General features: G+C 31.9%; 1 protein-coding gene across 1 annotated transcript; it reads left to right on the top strand.

Moving 5' to 3' along the window:
• Positions 1-639: 639 nt before the first annotated feature.
• Positions 640-9,157, top strand: LOC143079388 (uncharacterized). The gene is made up of 10 exons (XM_076254681.1): positions 640-895; positions 1,129-1,253; positions 2,664-2,835; positions 3,639-3,744; positions 5,317-5,553; positions 5,938-6,038; positions 6,488-6,590; positions 6,904-7,030; positions 7,503-7,607; positions 8,689-9,157. Exons 1-10 carry the CDS (start codon positions 840-842, stop codon positions 8,811-8,813), a joined length of 1,257 nt encoding a protein of 418 aa, XP_076110796.1. The 5' UTR covers positions 640-839; the 3' UTR covers positions 8,814-9,157.
• The last annotated feature ends 3,411 nt before the right edge of the window (positions 9,158-12,568 follow it).

Below are 12,568 nucleotides of genomic sequence, written 5' to 3'. Positions count from 1 at the left end.
TAGCCTGATTTATAAGTAACAGTATGTTGACCCCCTCCCCTATTATTTTTCTTTATCCTATTCGACTTTCTTGGCTTAGCGAAGACAAGTCTTTTCATTTAACGTTTCTTTTTTTTTTTTGCCTTTTTTGACAATTTTTTCATTCATCAAATCGAGATTACAGAAGAGAAGATATATAGAAACGGTGAACCCATATAAACATTATGTCAAGAAATATAAACAAAAAACGGTGAACCCATATACACATTATGTCAAAACATGTAGAAACGGTGAACCCATATAAACATTCTGTCAAGAAATATAGAAAAAAAAAAAAAACGGTGAACCCATATACACATTATGTCAAGACATAGAGAAACGGTGACCCCATTTAAACATTTTTTATGTCATTAGAAAGGAACATTTTATGGTCGTAAATGTAGCTTTAACTGGTCACTTTTCGATCAGTTTCTAAGCAGGTTTTCGTGAAATCGTAAATTTAAAATTGAGAAAAACATCGACGCAATTACTTGGATTCTGCACATTTATAGGTTTGTTTCACATAATGGATTTTGCCTATTGAAGTTTATTTAGATGCAGTTAACGTTTTCTTTAAATATCCAAAATACTAGATAATTATTCTGCCGAAAAAAATCGCTGTTTTACATTTTTGTCCAGCAACCAACTAAAAATAACTCTAACTGTGACGTTCTGCATTAATTCCAACGTCCAACAAAAAGACGTCGAGATTATGACGTTAACTCTCGCCGCTATCCGGGCTATATTTCCCTCACTACGAAGGAAAGCCCAGCTATAAAATTTGAGTAGCAGTCTTTTTAAAAGAAATCAAAGAAGAGAAAATGAATTGTTTATATTTTCCGGATATTTACAGTATTACATCTGTTTCCAACAGAACGTAAGTTTTTATATTGAAAATGTTCGGCGATTTTATATAGTTTCATTAAGAATCTACCTTTCGTTTATTTTACCGGTCAGCTTTATTTTTTCCATAATATATACATTTGATTATTATTATTTACTGAATCAAATTGTAACTATAACTTATGGTTTGAACACAAACACAATTTCTAAAAAAAAAAAAAAAAAAAATACTTGGTATCAAGCACGACATTTTTTTTTCTTCTCCAGAATTGATGTGTTCGCTACAATAAGCGAATCTCTTGAAGTAAACTTCAATTCGGAAATTGCAGATTTCCCAAGAGAACAAATTCAAAGTGTCATGCACAAGATGATGGCATACAGACATAATATGGGTAAGATTATGTTATTTTTAGATGTGTAAATATTAGACATTTGCGGAAACTGTCATACACCTACGATTAGGATTACAATTACACTTATAGGTAACATGTAAATCTTGGGCTTTCTCAAAGTGTAAAAATAAACCGTTGATCCAAAACAATGTAACGATGGGGATGTTTTTCTGTAGTTGAACTACGATTTTTTTCTAATATATTTGCAGCAAAAATATTTATAGAATTATCCCCCATATGAACAAAGATGGGACTGGTATGCTCAAAACATGAGCTTATTTTAACCCCTGTTCCGAGACTGATACTATTTTAATGGAATTGTAATATAAAGTGCACTGACGACGCAGGGGTCGATCTAGCCATTCAAAAGGGGATTCCAACTCAAGATAAAAAAGGGGGTCCGACCATATGTCCCTTTTCAAAAGCATTGACCAGCAAGAAAAGGGGTGTTCCAACCCCCCGGAACATCCAGTGATCTCTCACTGCGACGTTGTTCATTTCAACACAAAGTTTATACGCAAACCTATTCAATTGATTGTAAGGGATAAAAAATGCAAAAGTGTAGCAGGCGTGCAGAAATTGTTAACACAATCACAATCTATTTAAGTCGGCAACGCAACAGTTGAAGATACAAAGTTGTAATCGTGCAGTAGAGTATCATCTGAACAATATTTTGCTGTTTTTTGTACACTAACCATTGCATTAAAAGTACCCTGTTTCGCGGGGAAAGTCTATTTCTCCTGCTGATAATATATGTATCGTACATCAATCCACACCTTCGGTCTTTATAAATTCTTGTCTTCAAATATTCGGCTTTGTGAGGTCCTGATGGTAAATCCAGAAAAGCGCTTCGGACACATGAAATTAAACGTGTTGCTTACATCTTTTTTTCTTTTCTTTTTTTATAGAAGATACCATTTGCTATGTTGGTTTGTTTTTGTATTTTGAGATGACCCTTTGTTTTTGTCACCTGCAATCGTAATCGTAGGTATAGACCTAGTTTCCGCAAATGTCTATTAAGATTAAAGCAGAATGTTTTTCGACACCAAGACATGATCACATAATTTTGGATATTTTCCTCCATAGGAATGCAGTTAAGCGCTTTCAAATATGACACAGTGCAATTTAAAAGCTAGTGTTATAAATATAAATATAACCGAATCGTTCTCTCGATTTGCAGTGTCTTTCGAGTTAAATTGGCTTTTATCGACTGTTTAAAGATTTAAATTAATTTAGATTAAACAATATGTATGTCCATTGTTTATTATTTATAATTCGATCTTTAACCATTAGTTTTTTTCTATAAATTTGATATCAATAAATTCTGAATAAAATGCAATACAACATGCATGTTGTTCACATTTTTTCTAGTACATTCACTTGAGAGACGTGGATAATTTTATTTTCCAGAATTTCCAGAAATAAACAAATTGTTTTATTTACTGTCTGAAATGATTGTGGGTGTTGTTGGAACACACGAGACAGCTAGCAATAGTAGTAAGAAGAAGTCCGTTGCTGCCAGAATCCAAAACAAGTTCGTTAAACTGGTTTCAGCATCTGGCAACATTCTACCAATACCAACGTAAGTTAATTCATTAGATAGTACAAACTGTGTAGATTTTTTCTCTACACACCACACACAAATGAAAAAAAGAATAGGAACTGCGCGTTCAATTTATTTCTATTCCGTTATATTTGGGGTTTTCCCTTATCTATTTCTATCTTTAGTAACTGTGGTTTGTAGAACAAGTTGTAAAACAAGTTTGAAGAACTGGTTGGATAGTATCTATATATAAGTCTTTAGTGAGTACTGCACGAGCATTTCATAGGCGGGAATACGGGTGGGGTATATAAGTCCGATACTTGGATAATTTGTATCGAGGTTCTCACAGTAACTACACGTTCTGCATAGTATATTATTTTTATTTATTTATAATGATTTAGTTTGGAATAGCTAGATGTGTATTTGCTGGGATATATTTGTAATGTCTTATTATCATAATTAAATGTTGCATCGCACAGAAAATAAGAAGTTACTGCGAGCAAACCAAACCTACATTTTGACTTGCCTCTTATTTCGCCATGTAGATAGATTAGAAATGTTTTAAATTCGGACGAATTTATGAGGGAGAATTTAATTGCTGCATGTTATTCATCTAAAGGGTCACAGCGACGTCTTCCATAGAGTCAAGACGGTATCTTGCACGAGTTGAGAGTGTTAAGAAACCATTTTGTTAAACAAGAAAAGGAACAAGATATCCTTTCTTGAAAATACCATATTCAAATTTCACACAAACGTAAAAAGTTTTACGAATGAACATAATTGTTAAACTCCATGTGCTTTGTTACAAAAGTAAGATTTCATAATTGATTGCATATTTTCAGATTTGATCAGGTAAAAGTGAATGAATACCAAAGACAGGTCAATGAAATGAATAAACTATTAAGAGCTCACACTTATTTGTACAAGGATCTCCAAAGACAACAAGAGGTAATTTTACTACACACACACACATCACATGTGATAATCTTTTTTGCAAGTTATTAGTTCAATTAAATCAGTTTCATGTAATTTGTTCCAAAATCATAATACTTGGACATATTACCAGTTGACTTTAAGCCTTTTACGCGATGTTTTTTATGAGAAAAATATTTTAAATACTCTCTAATCTTAAGTGTTTGCACACCAATTTAGGAGTTGGAAAAAAGGGAATTTGTTTTGTGATAAATTGTTTACAGCTAGAACTACAAAGTGTGTAAAATCGTTATATATGTTACAGTGAATTTGTATAATCAGGGATTATGTAGAATCCCTAAAATTTTCAGGGATTATGTATAATCACTGGTTAATTTAGGGATTATATATAATCACTAAAACTTTCAGGGATTATGTATAATCACTAGAAAAAACGTCAGGGATTATACAGAATAACTGAAATGATACTAAAATATATAACATATTGAAATATCTTGAAAGTTAACCTTAATATATCATAATAATAACCTTAATATTGTAAAATGTTAGGCATAATTTATTAATATGAAAGACACAAAAATATTGAAATGTTATACACAAAATAATTAAATGATAAGCACAATATAATTAAATGATAAGCAAAATATATAAAGAATAATTGATGTTTTGTTTTTAATACTGCCTTTATCAGTAATAATATCAAGCGAGCCCTTTTTGATATTGACTGTATTAGTATTAATAATATCAAGCGAGCCCACACGGGCGGGTTCATGAAGTAAATATGAAAATATTAAATTGCATAATGATTATTCTTTTTATCGTATTGTTTAGCAATTCTTTTTAGGTTGAGAATTTGAATAAAATGAAATTGTCATTAAAACTATTTTTATGCGTACAGTCGTTTTGATAAATGTTAATGTTATGTATAATATTTTAATATTAAACATTTTATTTACAAACTAAATTTGGATGGCATCGACTTTTACAAATTTGCCCTGATTTTCTACAGGCATATCTATCAAATTCACATCTGTTTTTACCACAATATCAACATTTAAAAAAAAAACCTAGTCCTCCACATCAAATCAGATTTTACGGCACGTCTCAAAGAAATAGAGTTTACAGCACAAACATCTGAAGGTACAAATTGTACCAATGAAGGAAAATCAACAACCTCAAACTGATTTCGTGTATTTAAGATCCAAGCAGGATTCCATGCTATATAGCAAGGCGATATCCTTCTTCAGTCTTTACGTGAATATTGACCATTAGTTTTTTGGGATCTCCCTTTCCTGGAACCAAGGATTTGTTTAGTAAGACTATACAAATCCTTGCTGGAACCACTAGTGTAATTGGTTTGAGATATCATCTTTGAAGCTTTTAATTATTGATAATCCCTGAAATCATATTAGGGAATTTGTAGAATAATAGTTAAAATTATCAGTAATTATATAAAATAACTGGTCATTTTCAGGGAATCTATATAATCACTAATGATTTTAGTGATTCTACATAATCCCTGAAAAATCAGGGATTCTACATAAACCCTGATTATACAAATTCACTGTAACATATATATATTTAAAGGTGTGTTGGATTGCTGAAAGTAAGGTACAGAAGTATGAATTATGCCTGAAGACGGCTAAATTGTCAAGAAATCACTTAGCAGACAAATTATCAAGTAAAAACATGAAAGCTCGAGATAACAGCATTACACAATTGCAGACGACACTGAATTATAAAATACAGAAAGCAGAAGAATCAAACAGGAGATATCAAACTTTACTGACAAAAGAAAAAAATACTAGAAATGCTTTAAAATTGGTAAGTTTAACAGAAAAAGGTCCATGTTTAAGTTCAATTGCAGAATATTTTGTTACGTTGGTGCAATGTAAGGGAGGTGTAATCTGAAAAAATCTGGTGCTTTTTTGGGGTGTAAAAATATGTTATTTGTGTTCACTAGAATTATAAAATAAAACAAACTCATTAAAAAAAATAGTATTTTTGTCTATTTTAAAGGGAACAAAATGACTCCGAACCACAATCTGTAGATTTCTCTTTAAATATGTGGAAACTACTTTATTTGGTTCTTTAACTTGCAGAGTCAATTATAATTTATGTTTATTATCATAGTGTGTGATCCTTTTTATGTCTAAGTTGTATAAAGATTTGGTCTTGATACGATTTTTTACTTTATGTGTTATCTAGCTTGAAAGTGACCTATTGGAGGATATACGATTTAACCTAACAGATCGTATTCACAGTGGGTTGCTGTCTATGAAGTATATCTTTGCAGCACATACCAACAAGTAAGTAGTTCGTTTAATGTAAAGCAAATGCATGGTTTGTATTAACGAGTGTAAACGACAACAAAACGGTCACGTGAGTATCAATGAGACAGCAATCCTACAATATAGTTACGTAAAAAGGAGACTTTAAGTGCCAATGGTAGAAGTGCGGTCTCCTTTTACGGTGGCGTTCGGTGTCCTTTTTCGGTGGCTTGTCTGTTTTTGACTCGTATTTTAAATTTTAACCTTTGATGACTAATTATAATAAACAAGTAAGCATATGTTAAACAATGGAATACTTCGAATTATTGATTTTAATTGATTTATCTAAGTTTTTAATTGATTAATCTAAGTTTTATTGATCTACATTTGATTGATTTATCTGGGCTTTATCGATTCATCTTAAGTTTTTAATGATTTATTCATTACACAGTAACAGTTTACTGATTGACTTTTCCTTTGTCTTGTAGACTGTATGAAGTACTTCCACATATTGACGACTTTGACTGCAGATTGGCTGCAGAATCAATTATTGAGAAACTTAGCTCCAAATACCAGTTCAGTTCACCACAGGTAACTCTTCAAACAATTATATGTGTTTCAATTGTAGTGTTGGGCATTCACATTTGTCTCATTATTTCGATCCTGTTTAAATCTATAAACAATCTTCAATTTCACAAAAGTGAATTTTCCTTTCCTAAACAAAGTATCATGGATCAATATAAAGATTACAAACTAAACAATAATCTTATTTAATCACTGGTTGTTCTATTTTGTGAATAGAATGAGTAACATATTGAACTGTCCCTTAAATATTGATCTCTTCCAATGCATACTATTTGTTAGTCTTGTTTGCAATGTGATTATAGTAAGAGTTTTTATGTAGGAATTTCAAACTACAAACGGATTTAAAACCAAGCTTCCAGACATACAATATGTTAATCTCAAATCGGACATGCAGATAACGAAAGAACAACCATCTGAGCTGACAAAAGAACAACGCAATAACAATAGTAAGTCAGTTGTTTTAATTTGTAACGTTTATTTTGACTGAATAACGCAAAAGGATTTTGCAAAAATACTTGGTCAGTTTCATATTGTGACGGCCATTCACATAAAAGTCACTCAGGCAAACAATATACCAAAAGGACATTCAAACTTTTAAGTCCACAATACCTTTGGTAAAATAGAGAAAGACAAACAAATAAAAATTAGTACACAAGACACAACAGAAGCAGAGGAAATCTGTCAAACAAATTACATCATAACTACATTTATAAATATATTATTTACTTTTATAAATTGTTATTTGGATGGAGAGATGTCTCATTGGCACTCACACCACATCTTCCTATATCTATCTTGAGAAATCAGAAGTTTTTATAAGCCCCAATTGCAGTTTACAAATATAATACACTATATTCGTTTTTACAATTGGATAGTTTCAATAATTTCTAACAACGTTCCAAACATTTCATTTTGCAGACATCAGTTGCCAAGACAACCAGTTCAATTTTTTAAGGAACACTTATGTGAAGACAAAGGATTTGGCAGATAAAACAAACGAGTGCTTTGTCAAAATTAAAGAAGGTAAAGTGATCATAAGGGGTTTTGATAATTTAATGTTTATGGACATTACATGCTATTTCAACGTTAAAAAAAAACATCAGAACATACTGTCTTTTCATTATATATAAAAAATTTCTTTCCAGTCTCATGTTTTGTCAAATAAAAAAATGTAATTTGAATAAAAGGAGGTGTGATTAAATACCGGTACGTCAATTATACTGCAATTCAAATTCCCAATACTGAATACTAGGGGCGGATCCAGTCATTTATAAAAGGGAGGTTCCCACCCCAGGATAAAGAGGGTACCAACTAAGTGTCCCCTTTCAAAAACATTGCTATTAGAAAGTATGGTTCCACCACCCTCCCTTTGGATCCTTCACTGCAGACATTGTCAACGGTTCCATAAGACATGAAGTATCAGTATGATGTGTCAGAGGACAATGCAAATTATTTCATACCTATTTGACAAATATGTTATTTAAGAATTGAATGCTTCTTTTTGTAACTTTATTGGGGTGTTAAAGCGTTGACCGAAGTACATTTTGTATGAAGCGCGGAAGCGCTTCATTCTAAAAATGTACGCACGGTCAACGCTTTTACAACCCTATAAAGTTACAAAAAGAAGCATTCAATACTTATAATTACATTTTTTTAGCTATGATTATGAAAACACGAATTTTATATATTTTATTATTTAATTTACCTGTGCACTTTATTGTTGGAGCACGTGTTATCATGAATGAAAAGTTGTATTGAGCAATGCAACTGCTTACGGAATAACACGTGATGTGCAGTTAGCCAATCAGAATAAAATATTATAATGAAACATACATCTAATGTAATTATTTAAATTTAAACTAGTGTGTGGGTTACGCCAACGAAACAGCAACGCAACGATACAAATCAAACAAAAGAATAATGGCAATATAATATATGTAGGGTTTTATACATAATTGAACTATATACGAAATTGATTATAAAGAATCGAAAAGTTCAGAGGATAGAGTTTGGCATTGTGTTTTATATACAATATTAGATTTTTTTCTCAGTTTTGTGATTGTAAAAAAAGTAACCTCGTCACTACTTTTTTTGTTATTTTCAGGAATGATCGTTAAGTTGAAGGTTGCTACAAACGAGTCAGAAGTTGCCTTTGGATGGTATAAGGCAAACCCATGGAGTCCAAAGAGATGGGGATTCTTTTGCAAATCTACAGAAAACATGGACTAAACATAAACACAGAAGAAATTGATTATTTTTTGTTTATGTTATTACAGCTGCAATTGTTTTTTTTTTTAATTGTGTTCCATTATTGAGTTGTGGGAGTACATGTTTTTCGGTCTGTCTGATTGAGAGAATGCGTGTCGAAGCAAGAGAAGGGAGGTTGCGTTCCTGTGTATGTGAGAGAACCTGTGTGTGTACGTTTGTGTGATTGAGCCATATGAAAGAGTTTGTGTATTTGTGTGTTTATGTGATAAGAGAACATGACAGTCTGGAAGTGTCTGTGCGGTATGTCATTGTTAAATATATTTTAGTTTAAAGAAGTTATTTATTAAATAATTATTTTTCATGAATTGGTTTCATTCATTATTCCTAAATACAAGGTATTTCTATTTGTACCAAATTTTCTTCATTCTATAACGTGATAAACTAATGTATGTTGTGTACTGGGGTTGTATTCACATGAGCAACACGACGGATGTGGAAAATGATATGTTTACCCTTCCGGGCACCTGATATTATCCCTGTTGGGTTCGTGTTGCTCAGTCGTTAGTTTTGTATGTAGTGTATTGTGTAATATTGTCTGTATGTTGGCCTATCTATTAAGGGACGACATCAAAAGATCGATGTAGGATAAAAAACTTAAATCAAATAGTTTGGGGGGGGGGGGTAAATTTCTGCAAGTTTTGTATATCTAAAATCGATTTTTACATATATCCCTATTGGTAAATCAATGTTTCCCAAATTAAGTTAAGAGGGGGGTTTGGGGAGGGGGGGGCATGTCGGTGAAAAAACTATATGAATTAAGTTTTTTATCCTACATTGAACTTTTGATGTCGTCCCTAAGCCATGGCGTTGTTAGTTTATTTTTTACTCTCGAGGTTGAATGTCCCTGTGATATATTTCGCTTCCCTTTCCACTTTATAAATGCAAGTATATCGGATCATATCTTTAAAGACAGGTAATGTGTTGATGATATTAGGTCTGCGATCGTTACTGATTATTATCTTAGCTAGTCTAAACACGGAAGGAACTGCATCTAGAGGTAGACATATTTATTTACCGTATAGATTAAGATTTATGCTTACCGTTTTTTTTTTATGTCCATTCAAACAGGGAGAGCTACATACCATAGTGGAACTCGTTCCTTGGAGATAAATATTGCCTTGCATTGATTATTGAGTTAACGCCCGTTAGGGTTGACCTAACTTATATTGTACTAGAACACACCCGCGAAATCGCGGGCATTCAGAGCGTAGTTTAAAGTATGTAAAGTGTTGTTTGAAGAATTTTGTAAAATATTGAATGACTGGAGAATTTCAGCAAAAGTATCATAAATCATAGGTTATTGGGGACAGGAAAATGTTTTTTTTAATCCCTCCTCCTTTATTTCCAAAATTCCCAATTTGTGGTTTTCTATCAATTTCAATATGAATATGTATACATTTAGTATGTTATGAACATTTAAGTAAGGAGCCTGTAATTCAGTGGTTGTCGGTTGTTTATGTGTTACATATTTGTTTTTCGTTCATTTTTTGTACATAAATAAGGCCGCTAGTTTTCTCGTTTGAATTGTTTTACATTGTCATTTCGGTGCCTTTTAAAGCTGAGTATGCGGTATGGTCTTTGCTCGTTGTTGAAGGCCGTACGATGACCTATAGTTGTTAATTTCTGTGTCATTTTGGTCTCTTGTGGAGAGTTGTCAACATGGCAATCATACCACATCTTCTTTTTTTTTGTAATCAATGAATTTTGTAAAAGATTTAATGACTGGAGAATTTCAGAAAAGGTATCAAAAGTGCACATGAATATTTTAGCGCTTATCTGTATCTATATATAAATAAAGTGTATTTACTTTCAATTCTAAGTTTTCTAATCGATCCATGGTGGTCATTGATATAGTATACAGACCCTCTCTATTTAATAAACTCTGTGACCACCGTGGATAGTAAACTTGAAAATGATAGCAGATAGAATTCTGAAAATACACTTTATTCGTAGTATATGTATGTTCAAAGTATACAGAAAAACGCAAACCGGAAGTATAATCTGACTTAAAATTTTGTCCAATGACGGGACAATATCCGGATGCCCTTTTTCTCGTTTTTCTCCCAAAATAACTCAATCTGAATAATCATATGAATGGATGACAAATGCGACTATGCACTGTACCTATAGGACACAGAGGCGTGTTGATTAATTTATTGTGGAAAGAAGAGAAGCGACACCCAAAATGAGGTCTTCTCGTTTAATAGTATAGATTCTCGTTTAATAGTATAGATATCAATCTTCGGAATAATATTCATGTTCTGTTTTATTTTACTGCAAAAGACCAGATATATATCTATTTGAGTGACACTTCATGGTTTGTGGTTATTTTCAAACAATATAAAAAAGAAGATGTGGTATGATTGCCAATGAGACAACTATCCACAAAAGACCAAAATGAAACAGAGCATGTTCTTGACGACTTTTATTTCCGTAATTGGAATGCAACATTTTATTGAATGTGCATTTCTCAGCTTATTTTGAATCTGCTTCTTAGAAGATATGTCTCGGATTTTTATGATGAACCATTTGTTTCTATAAGTTTTAAAAGTTTACTAAAGATGCTTAATTTAGGATTTTATGCATCATATATGTTTCTTTTTCTTGAATTATAGTATGGAACTTCGAGACATTTGTAAAATTTAAATAATTTTTTTCGTATATAAATTATATTTCTTAATTCGATTATTTAGTTTTCGTTCTGGTAACACAGTCGTGCTCCTTAATAAATATGAAAATTGCGTCAACAATGTGAGACTCATAAGTATATACTTTTTTCATATTTTTGTATACCACAAAATAAACAACATTTTTCAAAATATAAGAAATCATGAGTGTCATTGCTATCTTTATTCTCCAATACAATGTACTTACAACCTTTTGTGGTTTTACAAATAAGGATGTATTAGTACTTTTGCACCTTATAGTGGTGTCAATCCGGTATATGTGCACTTACAAATTAAATAAAAGATCTCTATTGGTCAATAAGATATCGGAATGACATCAAGCCAAAAATATCATTGAAAAGAAACAATACATGGTTGAGTAGGGAGTTTTTTTAACCGCTTTAAAACGTGTGGATTTTCAACATCATATGTTAAATTGCGTTGTTATTCATTTCATAAAAGGAGAAAAAAAACTAAGACTGGTACGTAGTTGTACAAGAATAATCGCTATCTTCAATTGATCTGTTCCTGCTTTTTCGGTTTGCTGCCCTTACAACTAATTCTCTAGTTGCTCAATACAAAATTGAGACCAATTACTTGTAATATGTTTTTTCTAAAAAAATTCATTTCTTTGCAATTATTGCAATGTTCTTTTAGATATAAGAAGATGTGGTATGAGTGCCCATGAGACAATTCTCCATCCAAGTAACAATTTATAAAAGTAAAGCATTATAGGTCAAAGTACAGTCTTCCACACGGAGTCTTGACTCACACCGAACAGCAAGCTATTAAGGGCCCAAAAAGGAATACTAGTGTAAAACCTTTCAAACGGGAAAACCAACGGTCCGTACTAATCTACATAAAAAACAAGAAACGAAAACACTCATAAACCACATCAACAAACGACAACTACTGAACATCGGATTCTTGATTTAGGACAGGTGCAAACAATTGCAGCGGGTTTAAACGTTTTAATGGTACCAAACCTTCACCCTTATCTGAAACTGATGTCTATTTTGGTATATTATTGTTATTGTATCAACATTCTGC

This window comes from Mytilus galloprovincialis, chromosome 6 (assembly GCF_965363235.1).
Source record: "Mytilus galloprovincialis chromosome 6, xbMytGall1.hap1.1, whole genome shotgun sequence".
Classification (NCBI taxonomy): Eukaryota; Metazoa; Mollusca; class Bivalvia; order Mytilida; family Mytilidae; genus Mytilus; species Mytilus galloprovincialis.
The sequence above is the reverse complement of the archived record's forward strand: the minus strand, read 5'-3'. Positions and strand labels throughout refer to the sequence as shown.